General features: G+C 38.4%; 1 protein-coding gene across 1 annotated transcript in view; it reads right to left on the minus strand.

Moving 5' to 3' along the window:
* The window catches only part of LOC140800412 (uncharacterized), a 29,901-nt gene extending 19,974 nt beyond the window's left edge, over positions 1 to 9,927 (minus strand). Inside the window, exons 1-4 of the mRNA XM_073155187.1 lie at positions 9,530 to 9,927; positions 7,776 to 7,844; positions 3,971 to 4,063; positions 3,629 to 3,747 (exon numbers count right to left, since the gene is read on the minus strand). Of these exons, the coding sequence (XP_073011288.1) occupies positions 3,629 to 3,747; positions 3,971 to 4,063; positions 7,776 to 7,844; positions 9,530 to 9,820 (572 nt within the window). The 5' untranslated portion in view covers positions 9,821 to 9,927. The remainder of the gene's footprint in view (positions 1 to 3,628; positions 3,748 to 3,970; positions 4,064 to 7,775; positions 7,845 to 9,529) is intronic.
* Positions 9,928 to 24,031: the final 14,104 nt, after the last annotated feature.

Genomic DNA, 24,031 nt, shown 5'->3' on the forward strand with positions numbered 1-24,031 from the left:
CTCTACCTTCTACCTTTAATTTGGTTTTGGTGGTGTGATTAACTTTTCAACCGTTCATCACCGTCGTGCTTCTACGGCAAAATAGGTCGGTGGGTTTAAGTTGGTGACCTTTGTGGGCGAGCAGCTTGCCGGGGTGCCGTGATTAGGCTTGGAAGCCTCTTTGATTGTCAACGTCCAACTAGTCCCACCTTGGTGCTCTCCTATTGCTAATTCACCTTCCATTATCTCTCGTTGTTGACCTTGCCGGAACCCGAGGACCTTCCCTTCATTTTCCCCTACCTTCTCTCTTGCCCGCATATTTGGTCGCCAACCAGTGGTTGCTAGCATCCCCATATCCCCAATCGACAGCAGGTTGTGGGCACAAAATGTAGGAAGGTGTTATGGCATCCGCTCTGCATTGTGACCTAGACCTTGTGGGCCAGGGACCTGATGTGGGCATCATCTTCAATTTGACCAAAATAAAGTTGCTTGAGTTCAATTTTGGTCTAATTGATCTAATTAGGCTCAACTTATTTTCACATTTAATTTGTTGAGTTGATTTTTAATTCAAATAATCAATTGAATTAGTCAATTGATAGATATGGTAAGCCTATATGCAGGGGATGTCCGCATTGAGTTATTACCTAAATTGGGTTAGTCAATTTAGGTAAGACATTATCAATTAGGATCCTATTAGGAAATGAATTCCTATTAGAATCTCAATTGATAATTATGGTAAGCTTATATGTGGGGATATCCACATTGATTTATTATCTAAATTGAGTTAGTCAATTTAGGTAAGATGATCAATTAGAGTCCTATTAGGAAATAAGTTCCTATTAGAATCAGTTAGAATCAAAGTTGTTAACTTATTTAAGGGTTATTGCATGAGAAATAAGGGACAATTTGGAATAAAATTTATTTAAAATCTCTCATTTTCTCTCCTGCGGTCTTCTTTTTTTTTCTTCTTCTCTCTCTCCCTTTCTCTCCCTCTCTCCCTTTCTCCTACTCTATCGTAAGATTCTCCTCTAATCTCTTCTACTTCCTCTCTAAACCTCTCTCCTTCTTCAATCTCTATTTTTTCGTTGGTTACTGTTGCTATCCAAAAGATTCCAGTAGTGAAAGAGAATCTTTGGGTGCCCGGACGTGAAGAGAAGGATTTGGTTTCAAAATAAAAGCACTACTATTCTATTTATTGATAAACCTAAACTCTAAAATCTTTCCTTACACCATATTTTAGGCCTTTCTACTATCAATGTACCTATTTGAGAGTTGAGGAAGCTACTGCTTTATCTGAGTGGTTTTCTCTCCTTCCATCTAGTAGTGATCCTTTTAATCAATTAACTTCTTATCAATTATTGTTTACTATACTTTTCTTTAGTTACTTGTTTGGGTCGATTGTTCTCCAAAACATTGCAGGGAGCCACATGGGCATAGGGCCCGACCTCTGGGCCGAGCAGACTTGCACGTTGGCGCATGCATGGCGGATTCAATCCGCGTGATGGGCCAACCCTAGCCTATGTGGGCTATAGGGAAAAGCCTAACCTGAGCCCTTGCAGGTTGAGTTTTAACCCGATCTTGGGTTGACCTAAGACCTATTTTTGGTTCAAGTCGGCCCACGATTTGTTGAAACATGCAATTTTCCTACTTTGGGCCATATAATTTTGCTAAAATATAAATCCTTGAGTAGGTAGCACTATAAGGCTTTGTCGTGGATCTCGCTCAAGTCAATATTGACCCCAAAGGGGTCTGTGATAAGTCCGAAGTCTTATCGCCACTAGGGAACTAGCAATTTCAAGAAAGTAGACTATATCCCGTGAGAACTAATTATTATTCCAACAGTGATTAGACTTGCATCGTATAAAATATCTCATGAGCAATATTCTAGGCCCCCTAGATCACTACACAGCATGTCAATTTATCTTGCTTGCCTATGATAACTGTGTGTTTATTATATCATATCTTCATATGATGATTTTACATATCCTACGATGATACTTATGTTATATCTATTGACTTCATTAACATGCTCACATAATAACATGCTACTAGCACCACGTGCATGACCACAAGGGATACAACCTCTATATTTCGACAATATCCTTTACCTCTCTAGCCAGGTCAAGGAGTGGGAGAAATTATATACTAGAATTATATATTGAGGCCCATGCCTGAGATCCTAGTCTATGGATTTGAGACAATTAAGCATTTTGTTCGGCAAGCTTAGATGGGCAATTACTGTTGTAGACGAGTTAAACCCTTCTGGTAATAAAATTGGATGTGTAAGGGTAAGATAACGAAGATCTAATGATACCCGATTGGCAAAGGGTGAGAACGCCTTTGCAAAGCCAGTGACTCAATGTTGTGGACACTTGCATCGGCGCTCAGTAGTTGTAGTGTTTGTGGTGATAGGCTTACGACTAAAGTCTTTGGTCAATGATTCGTCAAATATAAATAGGCAATGTTACCGCTAAGGTTTACCCTCTCTTGGAGGTGTTTTTAATGGATGAGTATGGTTGACGAGTCGGTGGACCTAGAGTCAAGGATGGCTTGTGGAAATATATAGTCATCAACAAAGTCCAATTATATACAGAGGTTGTTTTGTAAACACCTGTGACACATGTACCTGTTTATATGATGATGTGCTTGTTGTTATATTTTATTATGCAAGAGATAATTGCCACTTGGCAAGTGTTAGGCTCCCTGTTTGTTTAATAAATAATACAGATGACTATGGTTGGAGAAAGGAGCATTTTGTGGCAATTTCATCTAGTGAGACATTAGAACTTGTTTTACTTCTTTTGGAGTAGTGATGTATAAAGGGGTGTATACTCCTGTTGTTGTACCTTGTTTCAGCATTTACTCTTATTTCTGAGGAGCCCACCAGCTCTTGTTATGCTTGGTTATGATGCTGATGTTGTTAGTCCTAAACTACCCCATTAGTATCTCACATGAGGGAAACTTCACGTGTGGGGATCACACGGTGGGATTTGGGGTATTTCAATAACTATACATAATCCAGTATTCTTGCCATCCTCTTCTGGCACAAGAAACAAACTGATAGCCTAACTTTCTGGCTCTGCCATCTGAAATAAGATCTAGGATCTCAATACATATTTGCTGACTAATTAGTTACTCCAGTTAAATGGATAGGCCCTTGCCTTTCAAGCATTTCTCCTGTTCTATGAACTCCAATGAAGCACAACTAATACTTCAATAAGCCGAAGAATTGAAAGAATTTGCTGACCAGAAAATTTACTTGATTGTAAGAGAAAAATTACATATACTACACAAGAAAAAGAAATATATCAACGGAATACTCATTATTGACAACATATTCCATGCAAAATTGTTTGATAAGCAAATATACGATATGCACTAATAGATGATTAAATGCATACAAGTTATAAGTATTTAGAACTTGGAAGCTGTGGGGATGCAAGCACAAGATAAACCATTTTGATGCAGTATTAGACTGAATTTTGACCATGAAATCATTTTATTCATAATTTCACACTCATTCTATATCAGAAAGACTGCAGCAGAGGATATTTCAAACCAAGCTTGACTCCTTGTGAGGTTTAAAACTTTAAATAAGTTGATTCAATCAACATCTCTAATGAAAATTAGTTGATTCTATGCAACTAACCGTATATCTTCACCCTTTACAGCAGCTCGTTTGCGAGTCCTAAAAGCACTTTGGTCCATACCAGAAAAGTTACCCATGCTTGCACCGAAGAAAGTCTCAAATAGATCAAATGGATTAGTCTGCAAATAGAAGTCATAAAAACATCAACTAGAGAATAGCTAGTAAATATCAGTATATCACAATGCAAATTCAAACACCATATATTGTTGCTTCAACAGTCTAGGAATATTTGACAATTAACTTTAGAAAGGTAGCAATTCAGTACCCATCAAGTATGACCTTGCTAAAAGATGATGTAACGAGATAAAAATATCACAGCTGATGTCTTAGTTACCAACTTACTGTATATGCTCCAGCTGAACCCCCTGCTGTGCTCTTGACACCAGCTTCACCATACTGATCATACAAAGCCCTCTTTTTATCATCTGACAGAACCTGACAAAGTAATGATCTAACTCAGATTAAGAAAGGGCATATCACAGTCCACATAACAGAAAATCTAAAAGTCATCCCAAAAATGATCTATCATATGATTATTCCTTATCACATCCTTGGTTTAAGAAATTCCTGTATTGGTATGCATGCACTATGTCAACCTCGTATCTCACATCTGTATCCAACTATCCATGTTCAGGAGCTGAAATGATAAATTTCAAAATATAACTGACATGTCCTTCTTTGATAACTTAATCTTCCTTGTTTGCAACCTGATAAACCCTTTATTCCTTCTTGATTTACAAAATACAAATGATACAACTGAAGAAATGCAAATTTTCTGGTATGTAATGCTAAAGCAAATAGTAAGATCTCGACAACATTCTACCTAGTCAGATTTGTTAATATAAAAGAGACACAACTAAAGAAACAGGATTCACAAACTCATTAGTAGCTTGACAATCAAATAAAGACTTGGGTACCATATCAAAAAACTGCATATAAAAGGTAAATAACAAAGCTCTTCTCAACAATCTTTCTGCAATCTAGAAACACAGCAGTTCAAAAATCTGTTTATACTGCAAGCAGATGCTGTCACCTATGAGGAACAGGCTAATGTTAAATTGGATGTACCAAGGAAATAAGATATAAATCATTTTCTCTCCTCACTTATTAGTAAGGCATATTGATGAAAGAACAAATTGTTCAACTCATGAATTTCTAATTTTTGTCTAGTAGTCAGATATTAGATAAGTTCAAAACTTACATTCTTTCTTCTTAAGATGTGAATTATTTCTAAATTTGCTCCTTTTATCTTAAGACCTAACACCTAACTTAGGACCAGATAGATCTAATGACAAAGATGATGCAAGAAAATCTGCCGAATTAGTACCCTTGAGATTAGTTCAGAATTTTCCACTTTGAAGTGTGTTTTGAAATTTGACCTGAGATAGAACAGTTCCAGCCAAAACTTATTCAAAACTAAAGCCTAAACTCATTGTTCAAGACCGAAAACCAGCAATACTTACTGATTTTGAACTTGGTTTCAGAACACTATTGGTCAAAATGGACCATTACGATTTACGGCCCAAGAAAATTTTCTAAAGATTATGTGTATAAGTAAAGAACCCATCATCTTCTTCAACATCTCTAAGGATAGTTCAATAACAAAATGCTTGAAAAGGACTTCAACCCATGTTAGTTCTAGAGAAGAAATAAGTTTTGTTGATACTCCTATATGAAAATCATCAAAATCTTCTTCAGCCTTAAAAAGAATTTCAGCATCAAGATACTCAAATGAATAGCTGGGACTACAATGGTACAGTGTTGATGAGTCAGGAAATATATGAAGAGCTGAACAAAGAAACCTAATCAGGAGGTCTATTGATCAAGTGCTAGAAGAGCCCGTCAAGGTCCTCTTAATGAAGATTCTTTCAGAATTAAGCTTTTAAATGATGAAAGAGCAAGATCAGATTTACAAATTTCAAATGAAGATGTGAAAATTTTATTCAAAAATTAGACATTATTGAGTCCATTGTCATTGAGAGGTCTAAAACAAGGTTTTAATATATTGGTTTCAAGATCAGGATGGTCTGCTTGAAAAAATGATACATATTGACCATATCAATTATATCAGCTTTCCTTCTCCGACATTTCAGATTAGAGATCGACCGATACTTCAATCTATAGTCTAAAACTAAATTACCAGAGAATGGAACAATGATCAGTTGAAACCACAAAAGATGGTATTTCGAGATTGGTAATAAAGAGCCAATAAATCAGTCAATCGGAGTAAGTTGTTCAATATTTGAAGTTTTAATTAAATCAAAGGTTCATGATGTGCCTGAAGAAACTCATATGGTCACCATTATTATTACTCAGTATTTGGTGTATATCAAATATGTTAAGACCTTTACTATTGGGAATTTTGCAAAGAAGAGTACTCATCCAGTGATTTGCAGGTTCCATATGAATGCAACAAGGTAAATTTGACTTATCTGACATCTTTGACTATCTACATAATAGACTGGCAACGCATATTAATTTTAATTTTATTAAGATGTCTATTCAATGGCTTATTAGCCGATGGATTGACTGCTATGGTGTCAATTCATAACCTCAAAACTAACTACCACCCAGTAGAAGGAGTTCATGCATGAGCAAAATGATTGAACACAAATTTACTTAGATAGTCTTATACTCGTGTTGTTGTATTTTGTAAAGTCAATTTACAAAATAAGTTATTTGAGATTTTTTCTTTTTGTAAATTTAGGTTATTTACATATTTTGTAATTTTCTACTTGGGCCTGATTCGGGCTCACTTTATGGTGTTCTAGGTCAACACCCTCTTTTCTTTCAATAGAAAACTCATTTTTTGCAAAACCTAGAACCAAACACACATTGAGCCAACAAATTGTTACCAATTTCATACTTAATACAAGATTCTGAAACTCGGAATCGGTCATTAGAAAAAACGACACATATCGACGGTATCGATTGTATTGTGGTCAGATCGGCCGTATCGGCCGTCCGTATCAGATCGAACTATTTTTAATTACGTAAAATTTTTAATATTATTTAAAATGTAGAAAAAATTTGAAAAATTTATAAAAAATAATAGCAAATTAAGAAAATGAAGCCTAAAAACTAAAAAACTCACTCAAAACTATAATAAATTTTGTTGAATTTTAAAAAAAAATTATACTCACATAATAGTACTACAGAACAGCAGTGACGGTAAGAAAAGAGGAGTTAAAAAGTGGATGAAAAAAAGATAAATGAGAAAAAAAATACTTGCCTGAGTTCATCAAAGTATAGAGTAACCGGAAGGGCTCATCGAATTGACCGTCAAATAAACTTGGTAAAGTGTGAGAGTGGGTGGAGAGTGTGTGTGTGACGAAAAGAGAATAAAAACTAAAAATTTAAAAAGATAGCAATTAAGGACATCAATTAGATACATTTTAGATTCGATATGAATATTAAAAAAATTAGTTTCAGTCGATACGGCCGATCTGAGACTGCAACTAGTCACCATACTAGTTTTAGGTCTGGATCAGAATCCACTGATTTTGGGATCCATGACTTAATAAGTATAATATTGTCCATAGCTCTTGATGTACTATTTCGTGATGTCGCCAACTCTCCTTTGATAAAAAATAGAGCAACATACAATAATCTAAACATCTTCATCACTAGAAAAAAAAAATTCTTATATTTTTCTCTCATGGATAACACTTTGCTTACCAAATATATAGTTGCTCATCATTCTTAAATATGATGAATATGAATTATTTGCTTTTATTATATATATTTGATAAGTAGACTCAATCTAGCAATCATTTCCTGTTTTAGCTAGACAACTATTCTTCAAAAACATTAAATTCTCCACATAAGCTCATTTTTTCCTCTATAAATTGGTAAGTATGATTAGTTCATTTACTTGTATTAGTTAGTTGAAAACTGGCTTCAAATTAAAAAAGTAAGGTATCTGTATCTGCAAGTACTTACTAATTTGCAAAGCCTTCTGTACATTTTGGGAATGTCCACAACATATTAAACTCAGCAACATGCAATACTCACGAATGTAATACACAAATCATGAATATTGAATCAGTAATAGGAGAGAATTGGCAATTTTAATATTATTTATGCACCAGGCCCCATGGATCTTTAAGCTTATGCAGGAAGGAAATTAATGGAATAAATCTGATACCTCATATGCAGTGCTTATCTCCTTGAACTTATCAATTGCGCCAGGTTGCTTATTGACATCAGGGTGATACTGGACAGATGAAACACAAAATCAGTAAGCTGTTGCAAATCCAACATGCAAGAATATAGCATAGATCTAGAGTTCTATGAAAAATGAAGAAATTATTGTTAGATCATGATGCTTTTAGTTTTAATAATGTTGACCATTCAAAATGCTTAGTGAGATGACATGATTAGATAACAGAAAAGTTTGCATATAATGCCCTCCATAATGGGCCTCCTTTATAAAGATGGTGATCTTCAACGGTCCATCTTCTATTATATATAAAAAACAAATAAAAACAACAAGCCACTAATCATCCAACTTTGCTTCTGTGCACTTGATGTTATATCTTCTTAGTACCAGTTCCAAGCTCAGAAAGAGGACAGTAGTGTTAGGTAGCTTGACGGCCATCAGAAAATTTTAGTCAAGAAACTATGAAAGTGGATCCTTATAGATTTAAATATAAATTATAACACAAAATGATGAACAAAAGGTGTCTATCAATAATCTATTTTTTGAAAAAAAAGTGAATTTCAAATATATAAGAGAAAGTGTAGATTCAACCAGAATTACATATACTTGGTTTTTATGTGCCTCTCACCCCAACTCTTTATTTCTATTTTGGTTTCTCACTTCCTTGACAACACCACCATCTTTCTATACCCTCTCATCAATGCTTTCCTCAACAAGACAGACCAGTGCACACAAATATAGTCACCCTCTATTGCTCTACCATATCACACTCATCAACATTGCCTCCTCAGTTCCAGTTCCTAAATCACCCACTCTGGCTACTCCTCTCATCTTGTAAAGCTCTTCACAATCAATGCCTTCAAGCAAGGGCAGAACCAGGATTTGTGACTATGTGAACCGGTTTCTTTAATGACTTACAACTATAGATTAAAGTAATAATCTTTTAGTGGCGATATAGTTAAAATAATGTGCTATATTTAAATGAGGAAAGAATCTCAAGGATTAAAGCTTCCCTGACATAATGAATATGGAGTTCATATTACATTTAGTTATTTCCGAAACATAATCGATTGTTTGGAAAGAGAACATACAAAAGTATGGAACTCTTTAGATCCAAAGGAAAGAGAGGCAATGAGAGAGACTAATAGGAATTTACCAATCGCCTTATGGTAGGACATTAATAAAATGGAAAATCCTCCATTCAAAGGATGGCAAAAGCCCACCCCTCTTGAGACTACATGACTCCTCATACCTTCAACCCTAAGCCTGTGTTACTAACTTATCAACAACATTGTAATCAATGGTAAGTCAGGCTCCTTATATCATACTTCTAGAATCCTTAGCCAAAGATGATTAGGCAACAAGAGTACTCTGTAGAAGTGATTGAGAAATGCCCCTCTCTATGGCTTTTCACTCTGGGAAAAGTCTAAGTTTGATCCTACATTGAACAATCACAAGAACACTTTTAATTTTTGCAAGTTTGGTGCTTTCTCTCGGCCATGCCTAGAGAAAGTGCAAAACTTCTATAAATTTTATGAGTCCAGTATGAAAATAAGAAATCTCCTCCGTAAGCAATCCGGCGCATTGGTAATGTTCACAACTCTTCAGATAATTACGGCTATTCAAGATTGTCGCCACAGATATTTACGAATGCAGTACCGGAAGAGCATCTAAAACTCAAGAGAATTTGCACCTTTGAAGAAATAAAGGAGATTTTGAAGAGCACAAGCGGCAAATACCTGGCGAGCCAATTTTCGGTACGCGGTCTTTATCTCCTTATTGCTCGCCGACCTGGGAACTCCAAGAGTCGAGTAGTAGTCGGCCGACGCGGAGATGACGCTTGAGAAGCCAGCGAAGCCCCCGCCTCTCCTCCGGCTCTTCCTCCTCTTCGCGTAGCGGAGGGTGAGGGAGTGATTGGGAAAAAGGGAGGAGGAGAGGAAATGGATGCGATGAGTGGAGAGCTTGTAGGCGAAGGTTCGGGGAGAAGGGTTGGAGGGGACGAAGGAGAGGGAGGAGATGGCAAGCGCCATTCTCTTCTCTTTCTGTCTACTGTGGGCGGTGTGGCCTGTGGAGCTGGTGGTGATGGAAGGTGTTCGGTGTTACGAAGCTTATGGACCAGAAGCGTTGGGGGGTGTTCACAAAGAGAGGATTAAAAATGTGGGTTTAAGTATTTTGTGGGTATAATTACACTAACACCCTCTAAGCTATTGACCATTTTGACATGCATCCCTCACTCTTCTTCTTTCCTTTTTATTTTTTTTTTATTGAGTATTTTACAAATCACTCCCTATATTTTACTCCTTTTATCATTCACACCCGTCTTTGACAATTTTGTAAGTCAAACCCTCTTTTTTCTCTATAATTCTCATTTAACATCTTGACATTATTTTGACTAAATGAATATGGACTAAATTACTAAAATACCATCACCACTATTTTTTCTCCTCTCTACCCCTTCTCTAAAGAAGATATGAGTAATTTAGGTATTTATAAATTAATATATATATTATGATAGAAGATTTTTTTTTGTTAGTACCGTTTAAATTAACGGAGGGTGTTAAATTAGAATTATAAGAAAAAAATAGGGGTCGAGTTACAAAAACCTGAAAGACAGGTGTGAATCACAAAATAGATAAAATATAGAGTGTGATTTATAAAATTACCTTCTATTTTTAATACCCTAACCTATGAAAATCTCTCATCATCTATCACGGCTAATGGAAAATATTAAATTCTTTAATTTTTGTCTAATTTTCTTCTAATGGGCCTAAAGGGCCTAAAATTAATGATGTGACATTTGCCAATCATATTTTAACGAATAACTTATGAAATAAGGTATTTCAAAATTTTGTGTAGTTAAAGAAAGTTAATCGTTAAGAACGAGCTTGATCCAATCCGTAATGATTTTGGACTCGATTATGTTTGCAACTTTCGAAGGAATCTGTGGACAATTTAACTAATGGATCTTCCTAAATTTTGGATATGTTGTCTCTCTTGGGAAGAGTTTTCCAACAGTAGCTGAAGGTCAAATAAACCCTAGCTTGGTAGCCCTTTAATGGCTAGGTAGGTGCTAGACTAATTTCTTAGTGTGAATGGGGAGAAATTGTTATAGAAGAGGGGGATTAGGAGTTAGAGGAAGCCGACCAAAGACTTGGGCGGTGGAAGGAGGTAGGAGAGGACGCCAATGGCTAGAGCAAGAAGAGAATGAGATAAAGGCACAATGCCGATTTCAATTATCAGATAATCCAATTAGGATTTCCTTCATATATTTATAGAGGCTCACCCTAAGGACCTATCAACTAAGTTAAAAAAATATTAACAAACTAACAATTTTCGTCGCAATGCGTTTGAACACGCCCGATCGCGTTCAAACGCGGAATTACAGTTCTCTGTCGTTGGGAACGTGTGTGGGCGTTCAAACGATCACGTTCGAACGGCCTGATTTTGTTCAAACGCACAATTTGCATTCTCTGTTTTTGTGAACGCGTGCAGGCGTTTGCATAACCCGTTCAAATGCAGTCCCTGCATTCGAACGCCTCCCGGCAAAAAATCTTTTTATTTCTTCAAACAAAATCAACTAGATAAATAGGCTCATCCCAAATGAACCCAATGTCACGATTAGAGCCAATATGGACCGAGTCGTATCACTCTAGACGCTTTCGTTCACCTTGCCCTCAAGGTGTCAGCTCGGGATAGTGGTCCATGAAGCCGGATTCGAGCATCCAAGTCGCCTTGTCCACTGTGTGTCCTGGCTACTCCACAAAAATCTCAATCACCCACTCGTCCTGGTCTCGAGTGCATCGTCTGGCTAGAATTTGAACTGGAATAGGAGTACTCAATTCGGCTTCTGACTCGTCGGGTTCAGCCCTTATTGGCTTGTATGGAACAACTCCAATCAGCTCGGTAGGGGGAACTCAAGCCTTAAGGCTTAAGATGTGAAAAACTGGATGTATCCGCGCCTCCTCAAGTAAGTCTAGGTGGTACACCACGGGTCCAATCCTCTCGGTCACCTAGTATGGTCCATAAAACTTTAGAGCGAACTTTTGATTAGGGATGGGTCTAACCGAGCTTTGCCAATATAGTTGGAGCTTGATGTAGACCTAGTCCCCAATCGAGAAGGACTTCTCTTGGTGCTGCTGGTCATAGACTTGCTTCATCCGATTTTAGGCAGCCTGTTAGGACCGTTTTGTTCACAATGTCGGTCTTATTATATTTACCATTTTTTGAGTCTGTAAATGGGATGCCAACCCCATGTCTTTTGCATATTTTTGAGTGTATTTTGGTTTTCTTCAAGAGCTCCTTATGAGGCAACCTTGGGATCACAATATTAGTGTCGTCGCAACACTAGTTTGGAATTTTCCCCGCACATGTCTACAAAACTCATGGGTCAAAACCCAAATGGGGCTTAGTTTCAAAACGTAACACCCCACAAGACCTTTGAACCCCCCGGGTTGTAGAATTGGGGATGCTTATACTTAGCAATATAGAAGAACTATCGAGAAGCATTAAGTGAGCCAGCTTCGCAACCGAAGTGCCACTAGTTCAATGGTATTCATTTTGCCCTCGATGGCTATCCTGCCCGTTTAAATTTCTTGTCGTTGGCATGTCTTGTAACTTCTTTTCCAATCAATAGAGAATCACAATCTTTTTGTCAAACTGTGTATTTTGCTTGTCTTTGCTTTGTCGCAATCCAAAACAGGTGCATCGCTTGTGAAGTGAATGGCTGACTTAACTTTGCAACTTGAAAGTTGAGTGTCACGCAATCTTTGTCCATCTCAAAGACTTAGTCTGTGATAAGTGGTATCAAAGCGGGTCGATAAGAGCAACATCCTTGCAAAATAGGGCACCATAAGCAAGGCGGAGAGACAAGTCAAGCGGCAAATGTAGCAAGTTTGGGCAAAGGACCAGTAGTGCTAGTGCTGATTACAGAGCCACATCTGAGCGATTCTGAAAGGCATCGAAGTAACAGGGAGCGGCTTGACGACATGGAGGCACACATCTCGCAACTAAATGTCAATGTTGCTCAAATATACACTCTTGGCGATAGGCCGGATCGCTTGGAGACGTATCAGCAACACATGGACGACAAGGTCGAAACGTTGCGAGACAATACCAAGGAAGCTGTCCAACATCTCAAAGAGCAGCTAGCGAACCTCTCCGCAAGGGTGATGGTGCTCACGCAAGCCATGAGCACTGTGCAACCCGCCACACAAGCAGAGGGACATTCTAAAAGGGTCAGAGTGTCGGAACCACGCTGCTACAAGGGCGCAAGGGATGCCAAAGAGTTGGAGCTCTTTTCGATGTTGAGCAATACTTTCGGGCGGTGCGACCGAACTCGGAGGAAACAAAAGTCACATTTGCAACGATGTACTTCGACGGAGATGCCAAGCTGTGGTGGTGGACTCATTACGAGGACATCCAAGGTGACCGCTACAACATCAATACTTAGGAGGATTTGAAACGGGAGCTGAAGGTGTAGTTCTTTCCTAAAAATGTGGATTTCATCGCAAGGCGAAGTTTGCGACATCTCACACAAACAGGGTCGATCCTAACTTAGTAGTGGCCCAAGCTGCGGCGAAGCGCTTGACGTATTATTCAACACCCTAAAAACCCAAAGAAGAAATCTTCGATGAGCAATGTAAAGCCCTAAAGGCCGAAAGGCAAAGGAGTGATGCAAAGCAAAAAGAAGGGATCATAGCAGAAGGATGCGAAGCCGAACAAGAGTCTCGAGGAGGGGTGTTTCCTATGTAGAGGGCCACATTTTGTGAAGAATTGCCCACAATGGAAGTCGCTCAATGCAGTGCAAGCCCAAGAGCAAAGTTTAGAGAGCGACGATGAGAAGTCGACGGAGGGCCCTCGCATGGCGGCATTGTGACTTCTAAATGCACTCAAGGCTCAAGTGGGGGAGAAGCGAAGATCTTTGCCTTCGAAGAACCAAAAGCCTAACGAGCTAATGTTTGTCGACATTGAGCTCAATGGAAAGTCGACCAAGGCGTTGGTTGACACTGGTGCCACTCATAACTTCATAGCGGACCATGAAGCACAACAACTTGGGTTGCTCCTTTCAAAGGTGATAAGATCTGAAACCAAAGATAGGCTATGCAACGATTCCTTCAAGATCTGGATGTATTAAAAGAATCAATACACGCAATCGTGGAAAAATATTCGTCAAATATTCTGGTATAAGAACCCATCAATTTGGTATCAAAGCTTATCAGTTGGTATTAGAGCAAGCGAACCTCAGACCTCTATTAATGGTTGAAACAAGGAAGATGATATCAACAAGGAGACCTATGGAGAGCACACCGACAAGGAAAGACTCAATCCACGATGACCCTAACCGTGAGGTTGATTCCTTTGGAGTGACCACGGCAGGACGGAGTCAACCAAAATCCATGAGTGCGAATATGGATGAACTTAGGGGCATGTTCCATATATTGATGCATAGAGTTGACTCAATTCAAAAGGATCACAATGATTTCAAGGAATATGTCATGAAATAATTTGATTCATTATCTCCTCGACGATGATCGGAGTTTCAAAAAAGACCAGCGGTGGGACCTCATCGAACTAATACCCCACAGGTCCAGGTGCATCATGTGAGTGTCAATGATCCCCTCTTACCTATGCCCACACATTGTTCCCTACCTCCGTTGCAAAACCCAAGACAAGTGGTGGTGGAACCCAAGAGGCGTGCGGCACCAATGCGCTTCGTCGATTAGGAGGATTGGCACTATGAGAATGAGGTTAATCCCTATGGAGATGGTGATGGACGTGCTCGAGGATTTAAAGAGGGTGATCAACCTGCACAAAGGTTTAGACCTGAACCAAGGATCTTTCGCGAACCCGACAATGCTATTTGGGAGAGAACCGCACACTTGGACTTTCTAAAATTTCAAGGCGGTGATCCAACAGATTGGGTGTTTCAAGTTGAACAATATTTTGATTGTCAAGGTACAGCAGAAGATGCAAAAGTCCAAATGGCAAGCTTTCACCTCTAAGGAACGGCATTGCATTGGTATAGATCGGTTATTTGTGGTGGTGGATTTACCAGATGGGATGATTTTTGTAGGAAGAATACACACAGATTTGGGACAGTGGCATATGAAGATTTTGCTACCACATTAAATAAGATGGTTTAGAGGATGACTGTATCGAAGTACCAAGCTAAATTTGAGAGAGTTAGTAGTCGTTATAAGCCACCTTGGCCCAAACAGACATTGATAAGCACATTTATTTCAGGGCCGCGAGAGGAGATACAACCGGATGTTCGTGCTCTAGGTCCTACTACTCTTGAGGAGGCCTTTGAGAAGCCCATGAGGATGGAGCAAAATATAAGACGCTAAAGATGGTAGCGAAAACCAATTGGGGCAACCGAGATAGGCGGTTTGCACCTAGAACGCCAGCTAAAAATTTTGCAGTTTCAAAAATAGCGGCTGGGAGTACTAGACCACGACCACCTTTGATACCTTCTTCCGATGTTAGAGAAGGCACAAGACCCCCCGTTCGAACTCTCACACCTGTTCAGGTGGAGGAGCGAAGAGTGAAAGGCCTTTGCTTTCGATGTGATGAGTGTTTCACCACCGGTCATCGGTGTTCTAAACCGATCGGGAGTGTGATGCTTATCGACGGTCTTGAGAAGGATGATGAGGTTGTTGATAATGGAGAGTGTCTAGAGGAGGTCCATGAGAAGACCGTTGAGGAGAGCGTGGATGAAGATATCCAAGCTGAAATATCGATGCATGCATATTTAGGTACTTCCGCGCCGAGGACGTTACGAGTAGACAGACTCGTTAGAAAGCATTCTGTGTACATCCTCATTGATTCGGGGAGTACACGCAACTTTCTAAACGAGAGGTTAGTGAGGAGATTGGGTTTGGATGCCGAATCGACCACGGAATTTGACGTTGCTATTGGAGACGACACGAAGCTTAAGGCGAAGAGTTTATGTCGCCGGGTCGGTATACGGGTGCAAGGAAACGACATCATTGTGGACTTGTATCCGTTGGCACTGTGAGGAATGGATATTATCCTTGGTTCTCAGTGGTTACAGAGTTTGGGACCCGTCACATTTGATTTCCGGAGCATGTGGATAAAATTTAAATAAGGAAACAAAGATGTGTGGCTGGATGGTGTTCGGTCTTCGCTGATTCCTGCGATGCAGCCTATGATGGGGCTATCTTGTGCGTATGATTTGGCCTATCTTCTTCAGTTAGGATCAGTAGGAGATGAGCCTCAAACGAGTTCAAGTACTACCATTAAATTGTCTAATTTATTAGATAACTTTTCTACACTATTTGAGGAGCCATAGAAGTTGCCACCGAGGAGAGCGACGGACCATCACATAGAGATTGTATCCAGGGCTGCACCGACGAACATGAGGCTATATCGGTATCCACATGTGCAAAAAGAACTTATCTCAAAGATGGTAGATGAGATGTTGGAGCAAGGTCTCATTCAACCAAGTCATAGCTCATACTTATCCCCCGTGCTATTGGTGCAAAAAAAGGACAGGATATGACATTTCTGTGTCGACGATCGGGCACTAATTGCTATTACCATCAAGAACCGGTATCCCATTCTGGTTATCGAGAAATTGTTGGACGAGCTTGTAGGGGTGACTATATTTAGTAAGCTTGACTTGAGGGTCGGGTATCATCAAATTAGAGTTCACCCGACGGATGTGCACAAAACTGCATTTCGGACTCTAGACGGTCATTACGAGTTCCGGGTGATGCCTTTTGGTCTCATCAATGCTCCAACTACCTTTCAAGGCCTCAGGAATGATATATTTTGGCCTCTCTTGCGAAGGTATGTCTTGGTATTTTTTGACGATATTTTGGTGTACAGTAGGACTGAATTGGAGCATTGGCGGTATTTAGTTGATATGCTGAATTTGTTGAAGCAAAACTAATTGAAGATTAAGAAGTCCAAGTGCCTATGGGGAGTACCACAATTGGAGTATTTAGGCTACATCATTTCAGCGGATGGTGTAGCGACGGATCCTCAAAAGGTTGCATGTATGACTGCTTGGCCTATTCATATTACTACCACCGGATTAAGAGGATTTTTGGGGCTGACCGGATATTATCGATGCTTCATCGCCGGATATGGCAAGATCGCTGCTCCTCTCACTTCTTTGTTAAAGAATGACTCTTTTAGATGGACGGATGAAGCCACTTCAGCCTTTGAAAAATTAAAAATAGCAATGACGACGGCACCCGTTTTAGCACTATCGGACTTCACCAAAGAGTTCATTGTGGAATGTGATGCGTTAGGTGTTGACATAGGAGCTGTACTAATACAAGGAGGACGTCCCATAGCCTTTCTTAGTAAGGCTTTGTCATAAAAGTTTCAGCAATTATCGACTTATAAGAGAGAGAGATGTTAGCAATTCTTCATGTGGTGATATAATGAAGGCCTTATTTGATCGGTAGACGATTCATTATTCGAACCTATCAAAGGAGCATTCCATACTTTATGGGATAGCGTATACACACTCCGGCACATCAGTGATGGGTCACAAAATTGCTCGGGTTGGGCTGCACCCAGCCCAGCGCGACCTGGCACTCGAGCTGGCCGCACTTAGCCCCCACTCCGACCACCCCTCCTCAACTCAGATTAGTTAAGGAAGAGAATGAAAAGGGCTACCGATGAGCACCGCCGCCGACAGCTAAGCTAGTATGCCCACCGACTCCCCGCTAGCTGAGGAAGGCACAACGGTGCCAACTGGCCGACGGAGGAGGCTATAGCTGCCAATAAGGCAACAAAACCCCAATAGTGGGGAGGGAAAGCTACCGGTAGTCTTGGCCACCGACAGCCTCGCCCAACCCCGCCAGCACCCTCCCCTTGGCTAGCAAAAGTTAGCTGAGGGGGAGCCTAGCTGCTAGAGGCGGCCGACGGTGAGAATCGCCCTCGCCAAGGCCGCCGGCCAAAGCAAGGGGTTGTGAGAGAGAAAAAGATGGAGGAGGGAGGAGGCTCACCGGTGTTTGAGGGAAGGAAGATAGAGATCGAGGGGGGGGGGGGAGAAAGAGGTTTAGAGGGGAGAGAGAAAGGTGATGGGGGTCATTTCTATGATGGTGGCTATGGGCCCTATGGCCAAGCCGATAGCTGGGGGTGCATGGCGCCCTCAACGCACACTTGCTGTTGCTTTTAATACTCGTTTGAAATTTTCAAAGATACTATTTCACCACTATGTTGAAACCTTTCTTATACATCACGATTACTTGCATTTTGAGATAACGTATACAAAAATATTGCAACTTGCTCTTCAATTGCAACACCTCTAGTATTACAAAGAAGATTTTTTTCTTTTTTAAAAAATTCATAAGGGTAAGAAAGATGAGAGCATCTATTAGAAATTGACTTTTACAATGACTTTTATAATCTTTAGGAATTTTTGTAACATATGTTGCACCTATTAGAATTGATTTATGCAATGATATCTATTTGATTGATAATCAAACAAATCCAAAAAATAGCAAATATCATATCATCTTCATCTTGATTTATTCGTCTCCAATAATTCAAATCTATGAATATGTAGAGTATAAATTAAAAAAATATATTGAGAAATAAGTGGATGCTCTTATTTTGAAAAAAAAGAAGATTGGTCATATTTATAGAGTTTATTGTCATATATATAACAGGGTAAAATTAGAAAGTCTTTTGCATGTCTAGTTTTGTAAGGATTAGTTCTATCTTATCTTTATAATTTTTTTAAATTGTTGGACAAAATTTTATATAATTTTTATAGCTCATCCAAACACTATATAGTTTTAAAACTCCATTATATTTTGACTCCATAGTAATGAAATATATACATTTTTTTTTACCATAGTACTAAAACTCTATTGAAAAAATTTACATCATATCCAAACGGGTCTAACTACCATTTTAGACTACGGTTTCAGAGTCCACAACTACAAGGTACAATAATATATTTCTTTCTTTCTAATAGGGGCTGTTTTGGACAACCATTTTTCTTATAGTGAAAGTTTGGGGATTCCAAGCTTTGCTTCTCAATGATATCCGAGGGAGGACTTGAAGCAACGAAACCAAGCAAGAGAAATAATAAATTGGGAAATTGAGCATGATAAAACTCACCACAAATAATCAAGGAGTTACTATAAGGAGGGAGTTGTAAGTAAAAATAATCATCGGGCGAGCCAGACTGAGTTTAAGCCGAGCCTTTTAGGTTAACTAGGCTTAAGTATTTGTTCGCAGTTTGACCTATCAATTACTTAGGCCAAGCCGGGCTATAATACTATAACCTATTATTGTCCACTAGCCTATAAGATATCGGGCTTGAGTTGAATATAACGACCTAATTATGTTTTATAAGAATATATATAGATAGTTTATTAAATATTCGATTTGAGACTAAAAATTTATAAGAATTAGCAAGTATAATAAGCCTGAGTCACGAGCAAACATAGGCTTGGGTAGGTTGAGCCCAATGATTATCTCTAATTATAAGTAGCAGGTAGCAAAGGTGGTCCACTTAATTTTCTTAAAAGTAACCGGTAAATTTTTAGGTACAGTTTTTCATATTTTCTCGAGCAACGGAAGTCGCGGACACAACAAATTCTCTATCTCATAGAATCCACTTTGAATGATAAATTTTATTTTATAAGTAAGATTAGAGGTTTGATTATATTTGTCATCTCATAAATCCACAATCACCTCTAATCTCTTCTCATTCAATATAAGAATAATATTTATCTCCCAAAAACAAGAATAAAAATAAGAAGGTAGAAGAAGAAGAAAAAAAAAATTAGACTTTAATCCAGACAACAAGGAAAAGCCTCGACATGATTTCAAACAAAACACAAGTAGCAACGATGATCAAAATACATGACAAGGTACTTCATCTTTTTATATACTTTAAAGCTATTATTTAATTATTATGATTAGTCATAATATTTTATTCCATTCTTTTAATCTTGTGATTACTAAGACCGTAAATTTGAGCTAAGAAAATATGTAACCAATAGTTACGATCTTTAACTTCTATTATTACTATTATTAGAGTTTTGTTTTAATTATTGAATAGGGGCCCATATAAATCGGTGATAAGCTAAATTTACGAAGAAAAAAAAATCATGAAGGAGTTGACATTCAAATTATTGGATGTAGGACTAAGAATTATAATATCCGTCACATATAAAATCAACTATAATTTTTTGTGATTTTTAAAATGAATAAGTATTATTTAATTATCCTGAATGGAAACTTTGTTGATATTTATTGAATTAATTCATTTTATTATTTTTTGCGTTTTGAATGCTTTAATCATATAAAAACTCATGGAATTTTTCATTGCATAAGAGTATCTCCATATGAAATTTGGTGATTGTACCTATCGGATTAACTCTGATTCAACCCGCTATCCGGCTCGATTTAGATTATATTCGGATAAAAAATTTCTATTCAATTTAGATACGGATAAAAATTTTAAAAAAAATTCAGATACGGATTTGGATACGAGTCGGATTTAATTTTCGGATTCAAAAATGGATATCGGATATCTTTTAAATAATTTACAATTTTTAGTTTGCTTATTTAAATAGTGAATATTGATATTGTTACTAACGATGTGTTATATATTATTTGTAGAGATTAATTTTCCTAATTTTATATGTATTTGTGTTACGAATCGGCTTAATGCGATTTGTAGTGGTTGAGATTCAAGTCTACACGGGATTTATTTGTAGAGATTAATTTTCCTAATTTTATATGTATTTGTGTTCCAAATCAGTTTAATACGATTTGTAGTGGTTGAGATTCAAGTCTACACGGGATTTGGGATCTGTTGGGTCGAGGCACGATTCCTAGGTATATGATGGAGGTGATGATGGAGTGGAGGCTAAATAGTTGATGGAGGTGGCTCGGCAATAGATGATGGTGGTGGTGGTGGTTTGCGGATGCGAATGCGATAGAACAGAATGTTATGATTGGTCTATAACTGTAGTAAAAACCGAAAGAAGTGATGCTGATTGGTAAAAGAGGAGAGAGATGTAAAGGCTGCCGGCCTAGTTGGGAGAGATACCATAGCCAAAACTAATTAATCTTTCATTCCAAGCATGCATAAAGTACAAGTTATAATGTAACAACCCAATCCAAAAAAAAAAATTAAAATTAAAATTAATTTTGCATGGGCACGACGTGGCCGGCCACAGTGTGACCGGCCTTGTGCCCATGCAGTGGGGCTGCGTGAGAGAGGTGCTATGCACCCCCCTCGCGTCGCCGCAGCCAACCGGCTGCGGCCATCTGGCAGCGACGGGCCTAGCGCCGCCGCAACTACCGCCAACCTCCCACCGCCTTCCCTCTCTCTCTTTAAATTTCTCTCTCTCTCTCTCTCTCTCTCGCCGAGGCCGGACTATCGCCGCCGCCGCCACCTCCACGAGCGCCGGTGAGCTCTTTCTCCTCCTCTCTCTTCTTCTCTCTTCCTCTCTCTCTCTCTCTCTTTTTTTTTTTTTCTTACCTTGGGCTCGGGCCCGTCGGAGCGAGCCGCGGCGAGAGGCGGCGGTGGCCGGCCACCACCGCCCAGGTGCCCTCCCCCACGCCGGCCGGTCCGCACCTCCCTCTTCCTTCTTCCCTTCTTCTCTTTTCTTCTCTTCTCTTCTCTTCTTCTTCTTCTTCCTTTCTTTCTTCTCCTTCTTTCTTCTTCTTCATCTTCCTCGGTTTTTTCCCTTCTGCAATAGTGCTAGGCTCGGCCCGGCACTCAGAGCGGCAGTGCCAAGCCCAAAGACTTTGTGACAAGGGATTGCTCCCTTTTAATTTGTTTATATTAATCGTATGATTTAGTTTCTAAAATATAGGTAAATCAGTTATCTAGATGATAGATTATTTTGATAATTTATACTCACTAACATAAGTATTAGCTAAGTATTATTAGTATAATAATTTATTAATTATAGTTATAAGTACTTGCATATGATTATATATAGTTTTGCCACTGTTTATTAGATTAATACATGTAATCATATTGATAATAATCTTATATTTTATATAGTTAGTTCTATTAAAAATAATTAAATTTTATAAGTTTCTATTAATGTTTATGTATGCTTATACATGCATATATTTAATACATTTGAGTATACAATGTGTTTCTAGCACCTTATTATTATTATATATTATTTTCTATGCAATAAAATGCTGAGCTTAGATAATTACTTTTGTATTTATGAATAATGATTAATATATGTATGATTAGTAACTAGTTAAGTAAAAGTAATAATTGCCAAATAATTGAATAGGGTTATCATAATTATATATATATAAGGTATATCAAGTTATTTAATAAAATCAAATAATTTATTATATTTTACACCAATGAATTCTAAATGGGATAAACGGCTAACATCATATCATTTAAATATTTTCAGACCCCGAACCCCTTATGGATCCTGACGATGAGTTGATGTTTGACTGACGGACGTGAAAGATGTGTGGTTCGTGTCTTCTTATCAGACGGTGAGTAGTCTTATCCTTTAGACGCCTTTCTCAAATTAGGTTATATTATATATTTGTGTATATGCATGTTTTGGCCTCCAGCATGATTATATGATTTTATCTATAGATGATTATAGTCGAGCATATTTTATCATGCATTCGATTATGCCGATTTGGAATAAGAGTACATTGGTGATATATATAGAGATGATCGAGATGATTCTACTTGTTATGATTGTTTACCGAGTTGATCCGTAGCATGAGTATGCATGTAATAGATTAGCATGAGTATGCATGTGTTGACGATACAGTTGGAGACTACATTGCATCATTTTCTCTTGATTTCTATTCTACCTAAATTCCTGTTATGCATTGACTTGTTATCGTACTGGATATATGCATATGATTTGTCATTTAGAAGGAAAGCATGAAATGTGATTGATAGGATAGTTGATAGAAAGCGTGAGGATACCCGAGTGGGCGTGAGGGTTAGAACGCGCTTGGTGGATGATTGATCGCTCGACATGGTCGCGATCCTGTTGGCCTTACGTCTGAGGTCGTTAGTCTGTGTGCGCAGCAGACATTCGGACACATGCCGTTCGCCAGGGCATATGTGGCGAGTTATCCTCACGAGGTTTCTATCAACTATGTGGGTGCCCGGTCCGGATGGATGTTGATACCCTAGCGGGTGGCGGGGTATGGTTATATTAGAGATACTCTTGCGGGTGGCGGAGTATGCTCTGAGCATTTGGACATGATGTTGAGACCGGGTACCGAGTATTGACTGTGCATAGTGGTCTAGTACGATGATATTATACCGAGATGTCGGTGATGATCGTGATGTTTAGAAATGCATATGATTTCATTTTTATCTGACATACCTGATTATTGAGTGGTCAATATATATCATATATGGTTGCATTTGATATCATCGCATGGTCATGGTCGGCATGCATCATATATCATATTTGATAGAGAGTTATGATGATCATATGACATGGAGATTTGTTTATTCATTGTCGAGGATTGTATACTTTTATCAGTATGACATATTATCTACTTTTCAATTATGTATTATTGAGGTTGCATTCATATACTCATTCATGACATGATGTTACTTTCTAATTCATATTATCCAGTACATAATTTACTCTCTGTTTGGCATCACTGATTCGAGGTAAGGTCTATTCACTGAGCCTTTTGCTCATGACTCTCTTTATTTCTTTTCTAACCCCTCAGATTTGTGGTACGTGATAGCGACCTGAGATATTTTGAGAATATATTTTAGAGTGATGATAAGGTGAGCTATAGATGCAAGATGGTATAGATGATGGTTTATATAGAAATTGAGTTGTACCAGTATTTGATATTTGTACTCTTTTGTATTAGACGATGATTTGTATAATACAGGTTGAATCATAGTGTACTCTTGTATCAGTTGTTTAATGGTTTCTTGATGGTTTGTTGTGGCCTGTGTGGGCCCTGCTAGATTGTGTAGCAGTCTAGTGTATATTATATTAGATGTAAGCTTGTTGAGGTTTGGAGGCTGGCATGAAGTTGGGACATTTCTGGGACGTTTTGCTTTAGTTTCATTTATAGTATATTTTGGGTAGTATGTTAAGAAATCAATTTTACTTATTGCTTATGTAAAGATATGGGAAATAAGAATCCACGTCTATTTTATTCCTTATTGTTTTAGGTAGTTTTATTTTCTATATTTGAATGTAATTCAAGAATAAAAGCAATGAGAAAAATCAGAAAATGGTGCGGCTCTTTTGCAC

The sequence above is a fragment of the Typha latifolia genome, chromosome 13, assembly GCF_019914945.1.
Source record: "Typha latifolia isolate L0001 chromosome 13, TyphaL0001v2, whole genome shotgun sequence".
Lineage (NCBI taxonomy): Eukaryota > Viridiplantae > Streptophyta > Magnoliopsida > Poales > Typhaceae > Typha > Typha latifolia.